Below are 23,235 nucleotides of genomic sequence, written 5' to 3'. Positions count from 1 at the left end.
GAAGAAGAAGAAGAAGAAGAAGAAGAAGAAGAAGAAGAAGTAGAAGAAGAAGAAGAAGAAGAAGAAGAAGAAGAAGAAGAAGAAGAAGAAGAAGAAGAAGAAGAAGAAGTATATATAACTTACAAGCACCTACTACAAGTATTAGACCCAGACCCAAGTGCTTTTTTTTTTTTTTTTTTTTTTTTTAGGTAGAGAGAGGATCTTGCTATGTCACCCAGGCAGGTCTTGAACTCCTGGGCTCAAGCAATCCTTCCGCCTCAGCCTCCTGAAGAGCTTGAATTACAGGTACACCTGGCCAGACCCAGTGCTTTAATACAGCAACTCTCAAACTTGAGCATATTGGAACCACTTGGCAGAGTTGTCCAAAAAGACTACTGGGCCCCATCCCCAGAGCTTCAGATTCAGCAGGACTGCAGTGGGACCTGAGAATATGCATTTCTAACCCTCCCTCAGGAGATGCTACTGCCACCGATCTGTCCTTTAATCATGATAACACTTCTGGGAAGTAGGTAATGCTAGCCTTCCCATTTTATAGAGGAAGAAACTGAGGTTCAGAGAGAGAGATTTGCCCCAGGATGCATAGCCACTAAGTAGACGAGCCAGGATATGAATCCAGGTGCTTCTCTCACCTGCAACTGTTCCTTTTGTCCTGTCCACCCCAGGACCTACTTCCCCCAGTGCCCTTAATCAGGCTGGGTATGCAGTGGGTGCTCACTGAATTGGAGCAGGTCCTCACTGAATGCATGGGGATGACTAGTCTGCTAACTTCCTTTATAGCACGTGATGTGGATCTCCCACTTTTGACACCTGAAATATCACTGGTTCTTTTTTTTTTTTTTTTGAGACAGAGTTGTGCTGTCACCCAGGCTAGAGTGCAGAGGTATGCAATCATAGCTCAACGCAGCCTCAAATTCCTGGGCTCAGTTGATCCTCCTGCCTCAGCCTCCTGAGTAGCTGGGACCCAGGGAGTCCTTGCAGGTGTCTCTTAGTCCAAGGCCAAGGACATCATTCACAGATGGCTGAGCAGAGACCCAAGGTCCAAGGGGTCTCCGCTAGGACAGCATCTGTCCAGTCCCACCCCCATGCCCAGACATGGCTCCTTCCAACCTAAGAGGGCCCAGGCATCCTGACCTGCCCTGGGAGGATGTCCCATGCATGAGTGACCTCTGTCCCACCCCCTAGACTTGGAGATCCCAGCAGCAATGTTACCACAACAGTCGGAGAAGTCTTGGGCACCAGTGGACTTGGGCTCTGGCATGGGCCGACTCAGACCCAGGTCGCTGGGGGCAAGGGGGCAGGAAGGTGCTTCCTGCTTGAGCTCTCGGATGGCGTGGTTGGGGAGCGCCGTGCTGTACAGGAAGCTGGCCATGGAGGAGGAGGCGGCGGTGGGGGGCAGGTCCTGGGGTGGCACCTTGGGGGCCTGGCCATGCAGGCCACAGTCCCGTGACCCCTTGGGTATCAGGGAGACACCATTCAACTCCACCAGGGCCTTCGAGTCCCGCCCGCCATCCTCAAGTGGCCTGAGTAAAGGAGAGGACACATGGACAGCTTTGTACATCAGTTTCACATGTTGCAGCTCTTCCCCCACAACCCTGCATCCCCACCCTCTGCAGAACATAACAGCCCCGTAAGAGGGCAGGACAGGAGCTGCACTTCCACTTTACAAGTGGGGATGCAGGCTCAGAGGTGGGAATGGTGTGCCCAGGGCCACAGAGCTAGGCCACTGGAGGACCTGGGCCCTGCCCCTCTGCTCCAATTCACTGATCAGATCCTGCCAGGTGCAACTGATTGCCTCCTGTCTCCTGATGCTCCCCTCCCCTTCCCTGCCTCTGCATTGCCTGGGGCGCCTAGCAGAGACAGGCTCAACCTTAAGCCCTCAGGCTGCCTTCCTGGCTCTCCTGACAATTGGTACTGCCTCAGACCAGCCTCAACAACCTAATCTCCCCTAGGTCCCTAATTAACCCCAGATTTACAACCTGAGCAAGCACAGGACATGGTTCTCCCACTTCTGACACCTAAAATGCCACATTTAAAAAAATTTTCTAAGAGACAGGGTCTTGCTTTGTTGCCCATGCTGGAGTGCAGTGATGCAATCACAGCTCACTGCATCCTCAAACTCCTGGGCTCAAGCAATCCTCCTGCCTCAGCCTCCTGAACAGCTGAGATGACAGGTGTGTACCAACACACCTGGGTATTTTTTTTTTTTTTTTTTTTTGACAGAGACAGGGTCTTGGTATGTTGCCCAGGCTGGTCTCAAACTCCTGGCCTCAAGTGATCCTCTCACCTCAGCCTCCCAAAGTGCTGAGATTACAGGTGTGAGCTACTGTGCCCGATCACATTGGTGCTATTTTGTCCCAAGTCATGTCTCTTCCAGTCTCTCTGCAATGCAACTTCCCTGGGAAGACTTCAAGGCTTAATGACCCAGCTCAGATCCTGTTCTATGACTTCGCTTTCACTTCACCTCCATCATCAGACTGGGAGCTTTCACCACCAGAGTCCCCCATGGGCATCTCAAGTCCCTTCCCCTCTGGCTAAGTGGCCTCCAGCCCCCGGCCCCAGCCCAGCCCTGGGCCAGCTACCTCACTCACCTCTTGAGCTTGAAGCGGATGCGGTGGCTATGTTCCAGGATGGCCATGAGGGCCTTGGGGTCATACTCAGCCGGCCTCCGGAAGGCCAGGCCCTCTGGCAGTCCCTGTACAGCCAGCAGCCCTGGCTCCCTGAGCAGCCTCTCATAGGGCAGCGGCACCACGCTGGCCCTTCCCAGGGCCTCGCCTGTAGGGGAGTCCAGGAGAGGGGCCTGGTATGAGAGGGCAGCCAGGCTGGAGTCGGCGCCGCTGTGCCCCAGAGTGGGGGCAGTGTTGAGTGGCTCCCCTTGGTGTGGGGTTCCCATGGACCCCTCGTAACTGCAGACTTTGTGCAGAATAACTGCCTGCAGGCTAGGGGTGGATGCTGTGGACAAGGCCCCCTTGTCTGCCTCTGGGGGGCTGGGGCTCCCCCACCGAAGGGGGATCCCTGCTGCCCTCCCCAGCCAAGCCCCTCTCCGCTTGGGCACCTCGCTGGAAGGGAAACTGGGGACTACAAGGGCCCAGAGGACAGAGCAGAGAGAGACAATCCAGTGAGAGTAAAGAGGGCAGAAGAGACGGAGAAGTGGGCACTTGCATGAGCCAGACTGCAAGGAAGAAGCTGTAAGGGCCGGGCATGGTGGCTCACGCGTGTCATCCCAGCATTTTGGGAGGCTGAGGCAGGAGGATCACTTGAGGCCAGGAGTTCGAGACCAGCCTGGCCAACATGAGGAAACCCCGTCTCTACTAAAACTACAAAAATTAGCCGGGCGTCATGGTGCACACCTGTAATCCCAGCTGCTCGGGAGGCTGAGGTAGGAGAATCGCTTGAACCCAGGAGGCGGGTTGGAGGGAGCTGAGATCATGCCATTGCACTCCAGCCTGGGTGACAGAACGAGAATCCATTTCAAAAAAAAAAAAAAAGAAGAAGAAAAAGGTGTAGGGAGGAAGGGAGAGAGACCGAGAGAGGGGAGAGAAAGCCAGAAGAAGAGGAAGTGGAGAGGGAGCAAACATAGGGGATTCAGAAAAAGACAAGAGAGGCCGGGCACGGTGGCTCACGCCTATAATCCCATCACTTTGGGAGGCCGAGGCAGGTGGATCACTTGAGGTCAGGAGTTTGAGACCAGCCTGGCCAACATGGTGAAACCCCGTCTCTACTGAAAATACAAAAATTAGCTGGGTGTGGTGGCATGCGCCTGTAATCCCAGCTACTCAGAAGGCTGAGGCAGGAGAGTCACTTGAACCCAGGAGGCGGAGGTTGCAGTGAGTCGAGATTGCACCACTGCACTCCAGCCTAGGCAACAAGAGCGAAACTTCATCTCAAAACAACAACAAAAGAAAAAGATGGGAGAGAGGAGGAAGAGATAGACTGAGAAGACACAGGAACAAAGATGGGGGTTGGGGGGCACAGATGAGGGGAGGCAGGCTGGGGACTGAGGACTGGGCACTGGGATATCTGTTGTCACCTCCAGGCTGGAGCCCCACCCAGAGCCAGGAGGCTCATCCTCTCATAGCCTCCTTGAATTCTGCCCAAAGTGGACAAGGGGGGCCAGGGCAAGGTGGGCAGGGGTGCGGGGGGCTCTGTGCATGGGCCCTGTAGCTGGCAAAAGTGTCGACAGGGGTAGAGTCAACCATGCGTGGCAAGTCCCCCATCCCAGGGTGGCCAGCGTGACTGCCCAGGGCCTCTGAGTACCCCTCCTCCTAACATAAGAACACCCGAAGTTTCCTCGCAGACCTTTGCTCCATAAAACCAAAGGCCACAGTAGGAGAAGGGATAAAGCCAAATCAGAAATGAATGAGATGGGACCCTGAGGGCCAAAGAGACCTGCCCAAGGTTTCCCAGGGCGTGTGAAGGACACCACTGGGGCCCTGAGGCCCTCTGCAACCTGACGCTTCCCAAGGGAGGCCAGTTCTCCTCTCCCTGCAAGAAAGACGTGGCTGAGCAATCAGCCTTCACTTAGTCATTCAACAAACATTCTCCGAGTACCTGCTGTTGCTGGGCTCTGAACTGCAGGCTGGAGACAGCTAGAAAGGGCAGACATAGCCCCTGACCCTGGAGAGCTCCTGGGTTGGTGAGGGGACAGGGCACTGTGGGTGCCAAGAGAGGGGCCTAAACCCACTGTGAGGGGGCTTCCAGGAGCAGAGCCTCAGTGGCACGCGGGTGTCTGCCAGACAGAGGAGGGGAAAGGCAGTCTCAAAAGATGCAACAGAGCGAAGGCCAGGGCATGTAAAAGGAACCAGCGAGCGCTGGAGAACAGGAAGTGGTTCTGCAGGGAGGTCAGTAGGGCCCTGTCACCTAGTGGGAGAAGAAGGTATAGAGGGGATGAGGATGGGTGTATGGGCCCCTGTGCCATGCTCAGGGCCGACGGGGAGCCCCCGAAGGCTGTGGAGGCAAGAGCTTCATTCATGGTGAGACTTGTGCTTTGAGAAGATGCCCTTGGTGGCAGGGCAGGTGTGGGGAGGCAGGGAGACCGTGGCAAGCCTGGGGCTATTTCTAGGCGAGAGGTGGCATGACTTGAGCCAGGGCAGGGACAGTGGGGATGGAGGTTTGGGAAAACGGCTGGAGTAGAACGTCTGTGTCTGGGAATGCAGAGATGAGGAAGGGCTAGGGTAGCCAGTACCTCCATGCCTTGGGGTCCGGCTTTGCCCAGGGCCCGTAGTGGGACAGGAGGGGGCCCCCTCTGCTGGGTGGGGACCCAGGCTCCCACCCTCCCTGGGGCCCCCAAATGGAATGAGGAAGGATCTTACTATAAAGAACATCAAACACCTCCTCTACCATCTTCCGCAGAAGGTACACATCTGAGCCGTGTTCCAGGGAGGACCGAGGGAGGCTCCGGCCGCTGCCCTCACCCCGCTGCACCTTCTTGGGGTGCTCTGCCTCCGGATCCTTCCATGGGGGCCCTCCTGTGGGACACAGAGCATGTGAGGCCACAGTGAACACCCGTCTCACCACCCGGCCTTCGAGCGGGGATGTCTCTGCCCTGTGCTGAGCCGTGGAGACTGGCACACAATGTGATACACAAGTGAATGAATGAATGAAGAATTAATGAGTGTGCAAGGCCTATCCCAACCACCCCACTGAGGGCCAGGGCTGGTCATCTCAGAGCTCCCATCGTCTGGCCACGGCTGGGCCTCACCTCTGGTCACCTCTAATTTGCTGTGTGACCTTGGGTAAGTCCCTTCTCTCTCTGAGCCTCCGTCTGTGAATGCTCGTGGGAGGCCAGCTATTCTAGCTCAGAACTGAGGTTCAATAAACGTTCCATCTGTCTCTCTCTTTCTCTCTCTCTCTCTCTTTCCCTCCCTCCCTCTCTCTCTCTCTTTCTTTTTTTTGACGGAGTCCACTCTGTCGCCCAGGCTGGAGTGCAGTGGCACAATCTCAGCTCACTACAACCTCCACCTCCAGGGTTTAAGTGATTCCCCTGCCTCAGTCTCCCGAGTAGCTGGGATTACAGGCGCCCGCCACCATGTCCAACTAATTTTTGTATTTTTAGTAGATATGGGATCTCATCATGTTGGCCAGGCTGGTCTCGAACTCCTGACGTCAGGTGATCCACCCGCCTTGTCCCCTCAAAGTGCTGGGATTACAGGCGTGAGCCACCGTGCCTGGCCCCATCCATGCCTTTCTGTGCCCTGACACCAACACCGTCTTGACCAATCTATGCCCCCATTTTCTGCTCTGCCAGAGGAAGAAAGAACGGGCACCCCCCAACCCCTGCTCCGAGGAGGCTGTGGGTTGCAAACAGCAGGTTCATGCCAGGCTGGGCCAGAGTGGGGACCGGAGAGTGTTGGTAGATCCTTCGGGAATGTTCTAGAAGCTGCACTGGAAAGGAGATGAGAGGAGGGGCCCGTGGCCCCCTCCCAGCTTGGAGCCTGTTCTCCTCTGGGATCTGCGGAGCTTGAAATAAACCAGCCGAGTTCCTGGTGCTATAAATAGCGGCTCTGCCTGGCTCTAGAAGCCAGGTGCACCGCCTCAGGCTCTGGGAGGCTGGGGTGCCACAGGACCTGCTGCTGTCCACTCTACCCGGCCCAGTCCCCCTATTCTGGCCCTGGGGAAGGTCTAGGCTCTGAAGGCTGAGTGGGGTGGGGGGCTGGCTGGGGATGCAGCTGCACCCCAGTAATGATAGGCCCAGCGCTGGGGGATGCCCTTCCCTGAAACCGCTGATCTTAGGGGTGTGATGCGAATACTAATAATAGCAACAACAGCTGGTGTCTATTGAGTGTGAACCCAGTGCCAGACACTGTCCTAAGTGCTTGCCGGGTACAAATTCGTTTAACCCTCAGACCCACCCGTTCTCGCCTTTCACAGACGAGTGGGTTGAGGCACAGCAGTTGTGGACCCAGGCGGCCTGTTCTTTTAACCTCATGCTATACCATGGTTCTTTTGAGATGGGGTCTCACTGTCACCCAGGCTGGAGTGCAGTGGTGCCATCGTAGCTCACTGCAGCCTTAAACTCCCAGGCTCAAGTGTTTCTCCTGCCTCATCCTCCCAAAGTGCTGGGATTACAGGCATACGCCACCGTGCCTGGTCCCACCCATGCCTTTCTGTACTGGGACTACAGGTGTGCACCATCAAGCCTGGTTAATTTTTAAATTTTTTGTAGAGACAGGTGTCTTGCTATGTTGCCCAGGCTGGTCTCCAACTTCTGGGCTCAAGTGATCCTCCCATTTCAGCCTCCTGAAGTGCTAGGACTACAGACATGAGCCACTGCACCTGGCCTAAGATGTTAACTGTCACTATAGCAATGACAGTGCCTGCCTCCTCACGTTGATGTCAGGGTAGGTGAGTTAGCATCAGAAAAGATGCCATGCACAGCAGGTGATCAATAAATCTTATTGGAATATGGCCAGGCACGGTGGCTCACATCTGTAATCCCAGCAGTTTGGGAGACTGAGGTGGGCGGGTCACTTGAGGTCAGGAGTTCGAGACCAGCCTGGTCAACATGATGAAACCCCATCTCTACTAAAAATACAAAATTAGTCGGGCGTGGTGGTGGGTGCCTGTAATCCCAGCTACTTGGGAAGCTGAGACAGGAGAATCACTTGAACCTGGGAAGCAGAGGTTGCAGTGAGCCAAAATTGTGCCACTGCACTCCAGCCTGGGTGACAGAGCGAGACTCTGTCTCATTAAAAAAAAAAAAAAAATTGTGTTGGAATAAGTGCATTTGGTCCTTGTGCTCAGAAATACATACTTAAGAGGAAGAATTGAGCAGCAACCTTGGGCCTTGGTGTCCCCATCTGGAAAAGGCAGATGGAAGTGGCTGGCTCTGGCCTACCCTGGGGTTCACCCAGCCAGTCTCTGTCAACTCAGGGGCTGCTGAATGATTCCAACAAAAACCATGGTTGCCTCAATAACACCGCATCGGGAATCTCAGACAACCTTGCTTGTTAGGTTCATCCCCCACACACCGCCACCCTGGCAGGACAGGGTTGGGGACTCAGAGACGGGCCAGAGCTCCTGCCCTCAAAGAATGACGGGCCTGGCCCTCTGCAGCCCTGGGGTACTCACGGCAGAACCTGAGGAAATCTGACTGTAGCTCCTTCCGGGCATTTAGGAACATTCTTCCCTTCTCCGTGCCCACCACGAAGGCGCTCTCATCGTGCACGGCGACACAGGCCACCTCGGCGTTCAGTTTGGACAGCGCTGAGCACTGTGGGAAGAGCAGGGTGTGTGAGTGGAAGGGCTCCCCACTCCAAACACCTCTAGTACCCACTTTGGGAGTGGGATGTGAGCTCCCAGCTGCCTGAGACCTCAGCAGCAGCTCCAGGGACAGACGGTCCCTCTACTGTTCTTGGTCTCAGATTCTGTAGTGCGACTGAATGAATGGCCCTCCAGGGATTGGCGATGGGGGGCTGGAGGAGAACAAGTGTCCTCTGCTACTCCCTCCAAGGTCCTCCTCCTTGGGGTAAGCCCACCTTAGCCCCAGCCCCAGGGACAATGCCGTGCTGCGTTCTCTTGGCCCCTCTCAAGTCCTGGATGAGGAGGGGGTGGGAAGAACGGCAGGAAAGGTGGGGGGGATTGGACAGACTGGGGCTGTATTCCCACTTTGGCCGTTTCTGCTGTGGGACTTGAGTCAGTCATGTCCCTCCTCTGGGCTCCAGTTTCTACATCTGTTTTGTTTTGTTTTTTTGAGACACAGTCTCACTCTGTCGCCCAGGCTGGAGTGCAGTGGCGCAGTCTTGGTTCACTGCAACCTCTGCCTCCCAGGTTCAAGCGATTCTCCTGCCTCAGCCTGCGGAGTAGCTGGGACTACAGGCGTCTGCCACCATGCCTCACTAATTTTTGTATCATAAGGAGAGATAGGGTTGCACCATGTTGGCCAGACTGGTCTCAAACTCCTGACCTCAGGTGATGTGCCCATCTCAGCCTCCCAAAGTGCTGGGATTACAGGTGTCAGCCACTGTGCCTGGCCAGTTTCCACGTCTGTAGAATTGGGGAGAAACAGCCTAGTTCCACAGTGCCACTGGCCTTGGGTATGGGGATTCAATGGTTGGGGGAAAAGATCTCTAAACTGGGACATCCTATATGGGTAAACACGGAGCTGGCTATCCTCATGGCCTCAAGAGTCGAGGTCTGCAGCCCCATAGCACAGAGGTCTTAATATGGGGGGGTCCCTGCAACCGAGACCACCAGCATCTCAGCTCTCTGACCCACCCCACCAGGAAAACCCTGATTGTGAAGCCTGTAGCAGGCAGTTGTGCCGAATAAATACTGGTTTTCATCTGAGTCAGGTAGTGCTGGCAGCTATAGAGTCTGGCTTCCAATTGCAGTTCTGTGCTGTGTGGCCTGGGACAGGTAACCTCTCTGGGCCATCATCTGGCCTATGGTGCCAGCCCCAGCCTGGAATCGTTCTGGTTAGGAAGGTGCGGGCGGCGTGGGGCCAGGAGGTCTGTCCTCCAGGATCCCTACTGGAAAATTAAAACACAGGGCATTCATTTTCTTCTAAGATGAAAACAAAAGCTTGCTGTTCCGTTTCTGCGTGGAACACTGTAGAGTATTAACAAAAAATAAAACAAATAAATCCAGCTGTTTCTCATCCATCACAGCTGAAAGAGCTGCTTCATGCCACAGTCACCGCTCAGCTGAAGACGCCGAGACCGTGGCAGAAAACTCACCCACCTAAAGGCACCCAGAGCTGGTGGGGAAGAGGATCTGAGATTGGGGGCGGGTGATGAAGGCACATCCCTTCAGTTCACCCTCCCTACAGGCCACCAAAAGACCCTGGCATTTGGAGGAGGCTGGACTTAAGTCACTGCTAAGCAAATGTCATTGTCCCATGAGGGTCCCTCAGGAAGCCCTTAAAAGGCCCAGGGACGGGGGAGCCTGTCTTGTTCATACCGCTAGGATAACTAGAGGGTCACGTGCTCCTCCAGGGAGGTTCTGATACACTCACTAGACCACTGCTACCTAGTAGAACTTTTTTTTGTTTTGTTTTGAGACGGAGTTTCACTCTGTCGCCCAGGCTGGAGTGCAGTGGCCGGATCTCAGCTCACTGCAAGCTCCGCCTCCTGGGTTCACGCCATTCTCCTGCCTCAGCCTCTTGAGTAGCTGGGACTACAGGTGCCCGCCACCTCGCCTGGCTAGTTTTTTGTATTTTTTAGTAGAGACGGGGTTTCACCGTGTTAGCCAGGATGGTCTCGATCTCCTGACCTCGTGATCCGCCCGTCTCGGCCTCCCAAAGTGCTGGGATTACAGGCTTGAGTCACCACGCCCGGCCTTTTTTTTTTTTGATAGAAAGTCTTGCTATGTCACCCAGGCTGGAGTGCAGTGGCACGACCTTGGCTCACTGCAACCTCCACCTCCCAGACTCAGGCAATTCTCCTGCCTCAGCCTCCCGAATAGCTAGGACCACAGGCGTGTACCACCATGCCCAGCTAATTTCTGTATTTTCAGTAGAGATGGAGTTTCACCATGTTGGCCAGACTGATCTCAAAGTCCTGGCCTCAAGTGATCTGCCCCACTCAGCCTCTCAGGGTGCTGGGATTATACGCGTGAGCCATTGTGCCTGGCCGATCCAGTGTAACTTTCTACGACAATGAGCATATTCTACCTCTGCACAGTCCAATCCGTAGACACCAGCCACTTCTGACTGCTGAGCACGTTAAATGAGGCTGGTGCAACTGAACAACTGAGTTATTTATTTCATTTTAACTAATTAGAATTTAAATGAATCAGGCGCAGTGGCTCATGCCTGTAATCCCAGCACTTTAGGAGGCTGAGGAAGGTGGATTACCTGAGGTCAGGAGTTTGAGACCGGCCTGGCTAGTAGAGACATGGTGAAACCCTGTCTCTACTAAAAATACAAAAATTTAGCCAGGCGTGGTGGCGCATGCCTGTAATCCCAGCTACTCGGGGGGCTGAGGCAGGAGAATCACTTGAGCCCAGGAGGTGGAGGTTGCAGTGAGCCAAGATTGCGCCACTGCACTCCAGTCTGGGCAACAGAGCAAAACTCTCCAAAAAAAAAAAAAAAAAATTGCAAATAGCCACAGGTAGCTAGTGGCCATGGGATCGCCCATCACTGCCCACATCAGCCAGACTTCCACCACTGCCAAGCTCACAGTGCTTCAGGACACAGGGCTGAGCTCCTGGGGCCCCCTCCTCATGAGGGTCACTCTGCATAGGGGAGGGGTCGTTATGGAGAGAGTGTGGTGCCCAGTCACTTTTCCAGGGGTGTCTCCCACCACTGCCCCCAAACACCGCCTAACCAGCCCTTCAGCCACCTATGGCAGGAATAGCTTGAAGGAGGTCCTTTGTTTTTCGGGGAGACTTTGTACGCAGAAGCTCACTTTAAAACCTGGTCTTGCTGGGCCAGGTGCAGTGGCTCATGCCTGTAATCCCAACACTTTGAGAGGCTGATGTGGGTGGATCACGAGGTCAAGAGATTGTGACCAGCCTGGCCAATATGGTGAAACCCTGTCTCTACTAAAAGTACAAAACTTAGCTGGCCATGTGTGGTGGCGGATGCCTGTAGTCCCAGCTACTCCAGAGGCTGAAGCAGGAGAATTGCTTGAACCCGGGAGGCGGAGGGTGCAGTGAGCCGAGTTTGCGTGACTGCACTCCAGCCTGGGTGACAGAGTGAGACTCCATCTCAAAAAAAAAAAACCAAACAACTGGTCATGCTGTGTGACTTCGGGCAAGGTCCTACCCTCGCTGCGCTTTATCATCCTAAAATGCAGGGGTGCAGCTAACTGATGTTAGACAGGTTTTTAATTTAACTTTATTTTTATTAAAAAATTTTTTTTTAAATTGAGAGAGTCTCACTCTGTTGCCCAGGCTGGAGTGCAGTGGCGCGATCTCGGCTTGCTGAAACCTCCGCCTCCCAGGTTCAAGCAATTCTCCTGCCTCATCTTCCTGAGTAGGCGGGATTACAGGCATGTGCCATCATGCCAGTCTAATTTTTTTATTTTTATTTATTTATTTTTTTTGAGATAGAGTCCCCCTCTGTTGCCCAGGCAGGAGTGCAGTGGTGTGATCTCTGCTCACTGCAACCTCCACTTCCGGGGTTCAAATGATTCTCCTGCCTCAGCCTCCCAAGTAGCTGGGATTACAGGCATGCACCACCACGCCCGGCTAATTTTTGTATTGTTAGTAGAGATGGGATTTTGCCATGTTGGCCAGGCTGGTCTCGAACTCCTGACCCTAAGTGATCCACCCACCTTGGCCCCTAAAAGTGCTGGGATTACAGGTGTAAGCCACCGTGCTGGGCCAGATTTTTTTTAAACACTTGCATCACAGAACCTCCCGCCAGGAAAAGGCTGGAGGAAAATGATAGTATGATGTCCTCATTTGGGATAAATTACTATAGGTCTAGGTATGTAGGCAGTAGTGCCATATTATACAAAGCCTGGTTTCTCTCTTCCCGCCCGAGATGCAGTTAGAACTCTTGCTTTAATGTTGGGGATTACATCTTTCTAATGAATGCCTTCCCAGACATTATCCCTCAGATGACCTGCTAGGAGATAGGCATGTGGTTCATTCCAGGGACAAAGTGGGAATGGCAAGAGGGGTGAAGGGACAAGGGGATGAGGGCTGGGAGCCACTGTTTATTCCAGGGTAGATTTGTTTTTTGAGACGGAGTCTTGCCCTGTCACCCAGGCTGGAGTGCAATGGCGCAACCTCGGCTCACTGCAACCTCCGCCTCCCAGGTTCAAGCAATTCTCCTGCCTCAGCCTCCTGAGTAGCTGGGATTACGGGCACCCACCACTACACCCAGTTAATTTTTTGTATCTTTAGTAGAGATGAGGTTTCACCATATTGGCCAGGCTGGTCTCAAATCCCTGACCTCGTGATCCGCTCGCCTCAGCCTCCCAAAGTGCTAGGATTACAGGCGTGAGCCACCGCGCCCAGCCCCAGGGCTAGATTTTTATGTACTGGATCTCACTGAAGTCTCCCACCCTTAATGCAGGCATCGTGGGTGGCCCTAGCTGCAGTCAGATAAACTGAGGCTCAGGTCAGTGAAAGCTCCCTCGAGTGGCTGAGGTAGGACTTGAGCTACAAGGCAAGCAGGGATGCTCACCCTGTCCCCTCCTCCTGGGCGGGTGGGGACACTCACCATGGAGTCTAAGGCAGACACGAGGCTGGTGATGATCTCGTCTTTGCGGGTGAAGGCAGAGTTCCAGCGGTCGGGTCCGCAGCCGTTGGCGGGGACGTCACAGCGCTTGCCCAGCAAGGCCATGGTCGCCTGTTGGGAGTGAGGAGGCAGTGGTGGTGGGCACAAGGCAGGGGGCTTGGCTCATGTGGCACCCGCCCACCCCAATCCACCTGACCCCCGGACTCCCAGGGCTGCCTCTGTATCCAGGGCCGACCTTCCCTGGGTCCAAGGGCTTTATGTGTGATGGGATTAGAGCCTGCACAGGCCTGGGCTCAAGTGGCAGGATAACTCGTACCCTGTGGCACGCCCTCCGAGGTCTGCACCCAAGCTGAGCCCAGCACTGGGACCAGTCTGTTGGGCAGGCCCCAACTGCCACCTCTCCCAACGTGGGCAGTTCTGGCCACAGCCCTCCCTCGCTCACACACCCTCCATGGCTCCCTACTGCCCACATTAGCTCTCAACTCCTCAGCCTGGTATTCTAGTTACCTGGTCTCCTGTCCCCTACTCCAGATCCCCCTCCCACTCCATGCTCCAGGTCCTCTAAGCTGTGCCACTCCCAGATGGACCGACATTCATGATCCCCTAGTCTGTGTGGGTTCAGTTCCCCCTGCCTCAAGCACCCTTCCTGGCCCTGCCATCATCTGCTGGTTGTCCTCAAAGCTTTTTTTAATTTTAAATTTAATTTTATTTCGAGACAGAGTCTTGCTCTGTTGCCCAGGCTGCAGTGCAGTGGTACAATATTGGCTCACTGCAACCTCCCCTTCCTGGGTTTCAGTGATTCTCCTGCCTCAGCCTCCCTGGTAGCTGGGGTTACAGGTGCCACCATACATCTGGCTAATTTTTGTATTTTTAGTAGAGATGGGGTTTCACCATGTTGGCCAGGCTGGTCTTGAACTCCTGGCCTCAGGTGACCTGCCCACCTCAGCCTCCCAAAGTGTTGAAAGTACAGGCATGAGCCACCTCACCCAGTCTCATCAAAGCTTTTAATCGTCCAACCTGCTGGCCCACCTCCTGTACCCCCAACCTAAAGCCCGGCAGGGTCAGGAGCCGGTGATGTCCTCCCCTCTGTTCCGCACGCCTCTAAGCTCTGCCGTCACATTTCTGCATCAAGCCACGTGCTTCCGAGGCCAATGCCACCCCCACTGAGGCCTTCCAGCCTCAGTTTCCCTCCTAGCCAGAAGACTTGGCTTCAGGAGTATAGAAAGACACAGCAGGGCCGAGGCTACTTTGTCTCAGGTCGGGGGCTCCCCAGGACAGGACTGTGTCCCATTGCAGTGGGATTCCTGGGGGACAGAGCTGCATCCTCCCCCTCAAGTCCAGAACCCCCAATTGTGGGTCCCCATGGCATGGCACAGGCCATGGCATGGCTTGCTGGGTACGACAGTGCCCAGCTGGGCACCCATGAGACACAAAGATGAGCCTCCCTCAGCCCCTGGCTCTACCCTGCCCCTCTCCTTCTTGACCCAGGGGGCACCCACAGCCTGCCCCAGGGCCAGGGCCTGCCCTCAAGGCAGCTGTCCCTGCACCAATCCAAGCAAAGAAGGCAGAGACCAGAGGGAGAGGCCTCTCAGTTCCCCTCTCTGGGCTCCATCCCAGTGCTTTCTGTGTGGCCCCTGCTGGGTGTTGATGGCAGACAGCAGGGCTGCAGGACCCAAAGGAGCCTGTAAACCTGCTATCTCCTACCTGCAGACAAGGAGTTTCTGCACCCAGTGGGGTAGGGAAGGCCCAGGCAGGAGGACCGCGGGGCTGGCGCCACAAAGGGCACCAGGCCTGGGGTGTCTTCTGCCGCCATGGGTGCCCCTGCCGACTGTAAGCTCTTTGAGGGCAGAAACCAGGTCTGCCTGCCACTGTTGCACCCCAGGGCTTCAATCAGTGCCCGATGTGCATGAGGCCCAAGGCGTGTGGTCTCAGCCACAGACAGGCCTTTCAGTAGGTCATGATACATGATCATTGGCCAATGACAGAGAACAGGAGATGTCAGAGTGCATCACACTTCACAAGGCCAGAGGTGTCCAGCCTCAGGGACAGAAATGTCCCGAGAAATGAGAGACACATCAGAGCTCAGCTCTGGCCTCAGTGCTGGCTCTCCTCTGCTTTTTGGCTGTGGATGAATATTGATTTAAACAACTGGCCGGTAGGCGTTTGGCCAAAATGTATGTTGAGTTTGCTGCTAAATGTTTAGAAAAGACATTTCTTCTTCTGGGTTCCAGTTTTATAGAACTTTGAAATCCGCTGTATTGCCGGGCGCGGTGGCTCAAGCCTGTAATCCCAGCACTTTGGGAGGCCGAGACGGGCGGATCACGAGGTCAGGAGATCGAGACCATCCTGGCTAACATGGTGAAACCCCGTCTCTACTAAAAAATACAAAAAACTAGCTGGGCGAGGTGGTGGGCGCCTGTAGTCCCAGCTACTCGGGAGGCTGAGGCAGGAGAATGGCGGGAACCCGGGAGGCGGAGCTTGCAGTGAGCTGAGATCCGGCCACTGTGCCACTCCAGCCTGGGCGACAGAGCAAGACTCTGTCTCAAAAAAAACAAAAAAACAAAAAAACAAAGAAATCCGCTGTATTAAGGGATGCAGAGGGGGTGACAGGCCATGGATGAGACACAGGCCATGGATGAGACCCACTGATGAACCAAGAGGTGGCCAGTGGCCACGACTGGGGACGTTCCATGGCAGGAAGCCCGTGGGAGGGTCTTGCATGTGACCGGACTTCGTAAAAGATCCAGCTGAGAGGTCTGTTGCCTGGGGGCTGGAAGGTGTCCCCCTCCCCCCAGCCACCCTCTGCCAGCCAGTCCCTTGAACCATTCCCACAAAGGCCTTAGGGCTGCCAGCCTCCCAGCTGCTGAGGCCCAAATCGAATCAGGGCAAAGCAGGAGGCACCAGACAGCCATCCAGCCCTGGCCTCCTGGCTGCCCCAGACAGCGGCCGGCTCCTTCCAGTAAAGGCTCTAATCCATTTAGGAAGAAACCAGGGACTCCAGGAGGGAGGGACAGAGAGAGGGAAGAAGGGCTGGGCTGTGGGCCATCCCCAGTTCCTTGTCCTGGTCATCCAGGATTGTAGGACCTTCTGTCCTGAGCCACAGCCCAGTGGGCGGACTTGGGGAGCATGAACAGAGACGACCACTCCCTGCAAATGCCCAGGGCCTCAGATGGAGGGATAGGCAGGTTCCACGTGCCTGGAGCAAGAATGCAGTGGGGGAAGATGAGACCCAGGCCCAGGTGTGCTAGGACTACCTCGGATGAGTCCTGAAACCTTGAGATTTTTCATTTGTAAAGTGGGAATGGTTCTAAACAGAAAATGAAGGCAGAGGCCGGGTACAGCGGCTCACGCTTATAGTCCCGGCACTATGGGAGGCCGAGGCGGGAGGACTGCTTGAGACAAGGAGCTCGAGGCTGTAGTGAGCGATGACGGCGACACTGCACTCCAGCCTGGGTGACAGAGCAAGACCCTGTCTTTTATTTTTATTTATTTATTTATTTATTTTTTGAGGCGGAGTCTCGCTCTGCCGCCCAGGCTGGAGTGCAGTGGCCGGATCTCAGCTCACTGCAAGCTCCGCCTCCCGGGTTCACGCCATTCTCCTGCCTCAGCCTCCCGAGTAGCTGGACTACAGGCGCCCGCCACCTCGCCCGGCTAGTTTTTTGTATTTTCAGTAGAGACGGGTTGCACCATGTTAGCCAAGATGGTCTCGATCTCCTGACCTCATGATCCGCCCGTCTCGGCCTCCCAAAGTGCTGGGATTACAGACTTGAGCCACCGCGCCCGGCCAAGACCCTGTCTTTTAAATAAAAAATAAAAATTCTGATAGCATGGCTGGGCACAGTGGCTCACGTCTGTAATCCTAGCACTTTGAGAGGGTGAAGTGGGCAGATCACTTGAGCTCAGGAGTCTGAGAGCAGCCTGGACAACATGATGAAACCCCAACACTAATAAAAATACAAAAATTAGCTGGACGTGGTAGCGCGCGCCTGTAATCCCAGTTACTTGGGAGGCTGAGGCAGGAGAATCGCTGGAACCCAGGAGGCAGAGGTTGCAGTGAGCCGAGATGGCACCATTGCACTCCAGCCTGGGCAACAGAGCAACACTCCATTGAAAAAAAAAAGTAAAAATTCTGATGGCAGCATTGGCCTGCATGAGCTACCGTCCTTCCTCTAGCATCACTCTGTTTTAGAGACGAGAAAGGCACTTGCCCCGGGTCTCAGCCAGTGCACAGGGGGGAAGAAGGTTGTCTGTCTCCAACTTTGCTGGTGTCCTTGCTGTCACCATGTGGCAGGAAGACCACGCTTCCCACATTCACAGGGACTCAGGGAACAGACCAGCTGCTCACATGCAGAGCTGACACACAGCCAACTGGGCCCAATCTGACATTCCTGGGTTGAGCACAGAAAGTTCCATCTCCTGGAAAACCCCTCAGTCCTGGGCCACCTAGGACGGTTGGTCACCCTGCAATGCAGGGAGCAATGGGAACAGGAGCCCAGATGCCTCCCAGCAGCCAAAAACACAGACACTCGCGAGGAAGAGAAATGTCCCACATGTCCATCCTTTGAGTTCAAAAAGTCAACTTCCCTTAATAAGGTGAGAGACGCGTCTGTTCACTGCAGCACTATTCACAATAGCAAAGACATAGATTGAACCCAGGTGCCCATCAGTGGTAGAATGGATAAAGAAAATGTGGTACATGCACACCATGGAATATTATGCAGCCATAAAAAAGAACCAAATCATGTCCTTTGCGGCAGCATGGAAGTAGCTGGAGGTCATTTTCCTATGCAAATTAACATAGAAACAGAAAACCAAATATCAAATGTTCTCACTTATAGGGGGAGCTAAACGTTGGGTACTCGTGGACATAAAGATGGGAATGACAGACACTAAGGCCTCCAAAAGCAAGGAGAGAGGGGAAAAGGAGAGGCTGAAAAACTACTTATTGGGTGCTATGCTCACTACCTGGGTGATGAGATCCCAAATCTCAGCATCATGCAATATCCCTTTGTAACAAACCTGCACATGTACCCCCAGAATCTAAAATAAAGTTAAAATTATTATTATTTTTGAGACAGAGTCTCACTGTCACCCAGATTGGAGTGCAGTGGTGCCATCTCGGCTCACTGCGGCCTCCGTCTCCCATGTCCAAGCGATTCTCCTGCGTCAGCCTCCTAAGTAGCTGGGATTACAGGTGCCCGCCACCATGCCCAGCTAATGTTTCTATTTTTAGTAGAGATGGGGTTTCCCCATGTTGGCCAGGCTGGTCTCAAACTCCTGACATCAAGTGATCCACCCACCTCGGCCTCCCAAAGTGCTGGGAATACAGCCCGGCCTAAAAGTTGAAATTATTAAAGTAATAATAATAATGTGAGAGACTTGAAGCCCCTAAAAGGCAGAGCTGGGATGGGTGGAGGGAAGTCCACTGGGAAGACCCCAGGTTACAGTCCAGGAACTGTGGAAGAGCTGCTGTCACATCTGTCCCATCACCCAGCTCCCGATTTTGCTCTGCCCACCTGTGAAGCAATGATGGCTGGTAGCTCAGCTGCTGCCAACACCTGCTGTTCAGTGCCCAGGCTCCTGGGCCCCATTCCATCAGAGGTGACCGCTCCCTGGGCAGCGGGGCCCTGGACATTGTATTTTTTTTTTTTTTTTTTTGAGATGGAGTCTCACTCTACTGCCCAGGCTGGAGTGCAGTGGCATGATCTCAGTTCACTGCAACTGCAACCTCCACCTCCCGGGTTCAAGCAATTCTCCTGCCTCAGCCTCCCAAGTAGCTTAGATTACAGGCATGCGCCACCACACCCGGCTAATTTTTATATTCTTAGTAGAGACACGGTTTCACCATGTTGGTCAGGCTGGTCTCGAACTCCTGACCTCAGGTGATCTGCCCACCTCGGCCTCCCAGAGTGCTGGGATTACAGGTGTGAGCCACCGCGCCCAGCCAGGACACTGTATTTTTAAGTTCACAGGGGACTCTTATACCCAGCCAGGTGCAGGGCCTGGGTCATCTTCAGGGATGTTCCCTACTCCAGACTCCAAGAAGCTCAGCTTCCCTGCTTGCCTGCCGCCTGCCCCGTGTCTTGCCAGGGACTCCTTGCCCAGACAGCAGCAGATTTGCCGGCCGCCGAGAGCTGGAGGCCAGCCCGGACCCTGAGCCAAAGATTAGCCAAGCGCTTGTGGCCACGTCTGAGTCAGTGCTGCCCTGACTCAAGGCAGGGCTGCCTCCAGGCTGGGGGACTTCCATAGGAGTCCAGCCCAGAGAGCCCACTTTCTAGCCAACCCTGGGGCCAGGGTGACAGTGAAGTAACAGAAATCCAGCTGTGATTTCCGATCTCAAACACCCTGCACCTGGCGCTCAGGGCCAGCTAGGAGGCTAGCAGAGAGTGAGCTAACGCATGAGCCTATTCTGCCGCCCACAGCCTGGATGTCTGGGAAACAGGTGTTCCTGCTGGCTGGTTCTGACCGACTCGCCCCAGTGAAGTGCAGCCTAGTGGGAGGCGGGAAAAGGCATGTAGACAAAAGAACAAGGCTAAGACAAAGCTCCTGGCTCAGCCCGTTTAAAAAAAGACTCCTCTTCCTGGCTGGGCATGGTGGCTCACGCCTATAATTCCAGCATTCCTGGGGTCCAAGGTAGGAGGATGGCTTAAGGCCAGGAGTTTGAGACCAGCCTGGGAAACAACGGCAAAACCCTGTCTCTACAAAAAATACAGAAATTAGCTGGGCATATGCCTGTGGCGCCAGCTACTCGGGAGGCTGAGACAGGAGGATCGCCGGAGCCAGGAGTTTGAGGCCACAGTGAGCTATGATTGTGCTATTGTACTGCAGCCTGGGAGACAGAGCAAGACCCTGTCTCAAAACAACAACAAAGGCCAGGCGCGGTAGCTCACACCTGTAATCCCAGCATTTTGGGAGGCTGAGGTGGGTGGATCACTTGAGGTCAAGAGTTCAAGACCAGCTTGGCCAATATGGTGAAACCCCGCCTCTACTAAAAATTAAAAAATTAGCCGGGCACAGTGGTGGGTGCCTGTTGTCCCAGCTACTTAGGTTGCTGAGACAGGAGAATCACTTGAACCCAGGAGGTGGAGGCTGCGGTGAGCAGAGATCACGCCACTGCACTCCAGCGTGGGTGACAGAGTGAGACTCCATCTCGAAAAAATAAAAAAAACAAAACAAACAAACAAACAAAAAACCAAGCTCCCCTCCCCCACCCACCACCTTAGATGCCCTTCACAGAGAGGACAGCCAAGAGGCCCAGAGCCAAAAAAGTAAGTGCCAAGGTGGCATGGAACTTGGCATCTGGCCCAAGGGCTCGGCCATGACTCTCGCTGGAGTGAGCTCGGTAGAGCTCCAGGACCACCCTCTCCGGAGGGAACAGAGGGAAGGAGTCACAAGGCTGTTTCCTAAATGCCGGGACCAGGTTTAATTCTCACAAGCTCTCACTTTACGGAGGAGGAATTCCAACCCGAAGACCCCACCGCAAGGATGTGGCAAAGCTGAAACCTGAGCTCAGGTCATACCAACTAAATTCGGGTTCCCAGCACCCCACGACGCAGCCTTCAAGCCCCTTCGCCCTGGAATGATGACACAGCGGTGGGCTCGGCTCTGCACTGCCCGACCCTGCCCAGCAGTGAACAGGGGAGACCACCCAGCTGGGACCCAGGGAGGAGGCAGAGAAGACCCCTCAGCAGGGTCTGTTTCTCCTGCATGGACGTGTCCTGCACCCAGAGCCATTGTGGCCCTAGGGGGCATCTAGAACCCTCCCCTCCTCTTCTCCCCAAGTGTCCCCAGAGCTTCGGAAAAGTCTGTGCTTAAAGAAGGATTCAATGAAATAATTTTCTAAAAAGAGAATACATACATACATACATAAAGAAGCAGGAGTGTACCAGCCTGGGCAACATAGCAAGACCCCACCTCTACAAAAATAAAAAAAATTAGCTAGGCGTGGTGGTCCACACCTGTGGTCCCAGCTACTCAGGAGGCTGAGGCAGGAGGATCACTTGAGCCCAGGGGTTCAAGGCTGCAGAGAGCTGTGATCGTGCTGTTACACTCCAGGCTGGGTGACAGAGCAAGACCCTGCCTCCAAAAATAAAAATTTTTAAAAAGGAAGCATCAGTGTGTCAGAGCATGCAAATGCAACGGGTATGTGTGTATGAGACAGAAAAGACCACACACGTGATGCAAAGAAAGAGAACAGTTAAGAAAGGGACACACACACACATACACAAACAACCTCAGCCAGGGTGACACTGAGAGGCCTGGCCCGCTGGCTGGGGACGGTCACTTGTCTGCACTGGCTTGGGGTTGAACCAAAAAAACAAATGTCACAGCTTGCCAACCGGCACACCCGTCACGCCACCGAATTTTCTTTTTTTTCTTTTTTTTTAAGCAAAACAGATGGGGTCTCGCTATGTTTCCCAGGCTGGTCTCAAACTCCTGAGCCCAAGCGATCCACCCACCTTGGCCTCCCAAAGTGCTAGGATTACAGGCGTGAGCCACCACATTAGGCCCACCGAATTTTCAGAAAAGCACCATGAGGTGGTTCTAATCCATGTTGTATCTTGGGGGGCTAAGGCTCAGGAGGGGAAGCGTGCTGCTCAAGGTCATTTTTGGTAGCTGTTCAAGGTCATTTGTGACACTTGATGAGTCGCCTGTGAGCCAGTTCAGCCCAAACCCAAGCCCTTCCCCCATGCACCAGCATGCCCAGGCCCCTCAGCAACAGGGGCACACGTGGGGGCCCCCTCAGCTGGGAGTCTCTCAGGCCTTTCTCACTCCCCACAAGTGGTACGTTCATTCGTTCATTCATTCATTCCTTTGTGTGTGCATTCATTCACTAATTCTTTGGTGTGTACATTCACTCATTCATTCCTTTGTGAGATTTCATTCATTCACTCATTCCTTGGTGTGTACATTCATTCATTCATTCCTTGGTGTGTGCATGCATTCTTTCATGTGCATTCTTTAATTCCTTTGTATGCATTCATTCATTTATTCCTTGGTGTGTGCATTCATTCATTCCTTGGTGTGTGCATTCATTCCTTAGTGTGTACATTCATTCATTCATTCCTTGGTGTGTGCATTCATTCATTCATTCCTTAGTGTGTGCATTCATTCATTCATTCCTTGGTGTGTGCATTCATTCCTTTGTGTGCATGCATTCATTCATGTGTGCATTCATTCATTGCTCCCTTCCTTCCTTCTCTCCCTCCCTCCTTTCTCCCCCTTCCTTCTTTCCTTCCCTCCCTCCCTTCCTTCCTCACACACTTTTGAACCCTCAGGGCAATACTCATTCCCTGTGCTTATTGGCTCCCACCTAGGTCATACTGGGTAAGAGCAGAGAGGACACCTCCGCAGGGCCATCAGCTGGGACCTAGTCCAAGGCAGTGAGCTGTAAGTGGGGAGGGGCCATCCTGCAAGAACTCAGCAGGAGCTGGAGGCCTAGTAGGTCATGGCAAGGCTGGGAGTGGGAGGAACACAGCCTGGGTGCCTTCCCTGGCCTCCTCTCACCACCCCTACTCATTCACTCAACACCTACCAGGAGGCTGTTCTGTGCCAGGCCCCGCCTGCCCTCCTCCAGCTCACAGGGCCAGTGTGCCCAGAAAGAATTACAGGACCAGGCTGGGTGCGGGGGCTCATGCCTGTAATCCAAGCACTTTGGGAGGCCGAGGTGGGAGGATCACTTGAGGTCAGGAGTTTGAGACCAGCCTGGCCAACATGATGAAACCCCATCTCTACTAAAAATACAAAAAAATTAGCTGGAGGTGGTGGTACACGCCTATAGTCCCAGCTACTAGGGAGGCTGAGGCAGAAGAATTGCTAGAACCTGGGAGTTGGAGGCTGCAGTGAGCTGAGATCTCGCCACTGCACTCCAGCCTGCGTGACAGAGTGAGATTCCATCTTATTAAAAAAATAAAGAATTACAGGACCATGAAAGAAGGACAAGCGGAGAAGCTCGCCCAGGCACAGAGCTTCACACTGGGGAAAGGGGTTGCCTGTGTTTTATTTAATTGTTTTATTTACTTAGTTTTGGGGGAGGAGGCGCCTGACATACAAGGCTTCTCTGAGTTGATGACTGTTGAGGTGGGTTTTGAAGAGTGAATAGGAGT

General features: G+C 54.1%; 1 protein-coding gene across 3 annotated transcripts in view; it reads right to left on the bottom strand.

The window, feature by feature from the left end:
- Positions 1-23,235, bottom strand: part of GTF2IRD1 (GTF2I repeat domain containing 1) — a 145,329-nt gene that overhangs the window by 77,476 nt on the left and 44,618 nt on the right. For 2 of the 3 annotated variants that reach the window (XM_026456666.1, XM_026456667.2), the window contains exons 2-6: positions 13,112-13,240; positions 8,068-8,209; positions 5,310-5,465; positions 2,589-2,772; positions 1,210-1,520 (exon numbers count right to left, since the gene is read on the bottom strand). In XM_026456666.1, the coding sequence (XP_026312451.1) occupies positions 1,210-1,520; positions 2,589-2,772; positions 5,310-5,465; positions 8,068-8,209; positions 13,112-13,234 (916 nt within the window). In that variant the 5' untranslated portion in view covers positions 13,235-13,240. Of the gene's footprint in view, positions 1-1,209; positions 1,521-2,588; positions 2,773-5,309; positions 5,562-8,067; positions 8,210-13,111; positions 13,241-23,235 lie in introns of all 3 variants that reach the window. The other variant, XM_026456665.2, reaches the window with a different exon arrangement.

The sequence above is a fragment of the Piliocolobus tephrosceles genome, chromosome 8 (assembly GCF_002776525.5).
Source record: "Piliocolobus tephrosceles isolate RC106 chromosome 8, ASM277652v3, whole genome shotgun sequence".
Taxonomy (NCBI): Eukaryota; Metazoa; Chordata; class Mammalia; order Primates; family Cercopithecidae; genus Piliocolobus; species Piliocolobus tephrosceles.
This window is presented reverse-complemented; position numbering and strand designations above follow the sequence as displayed.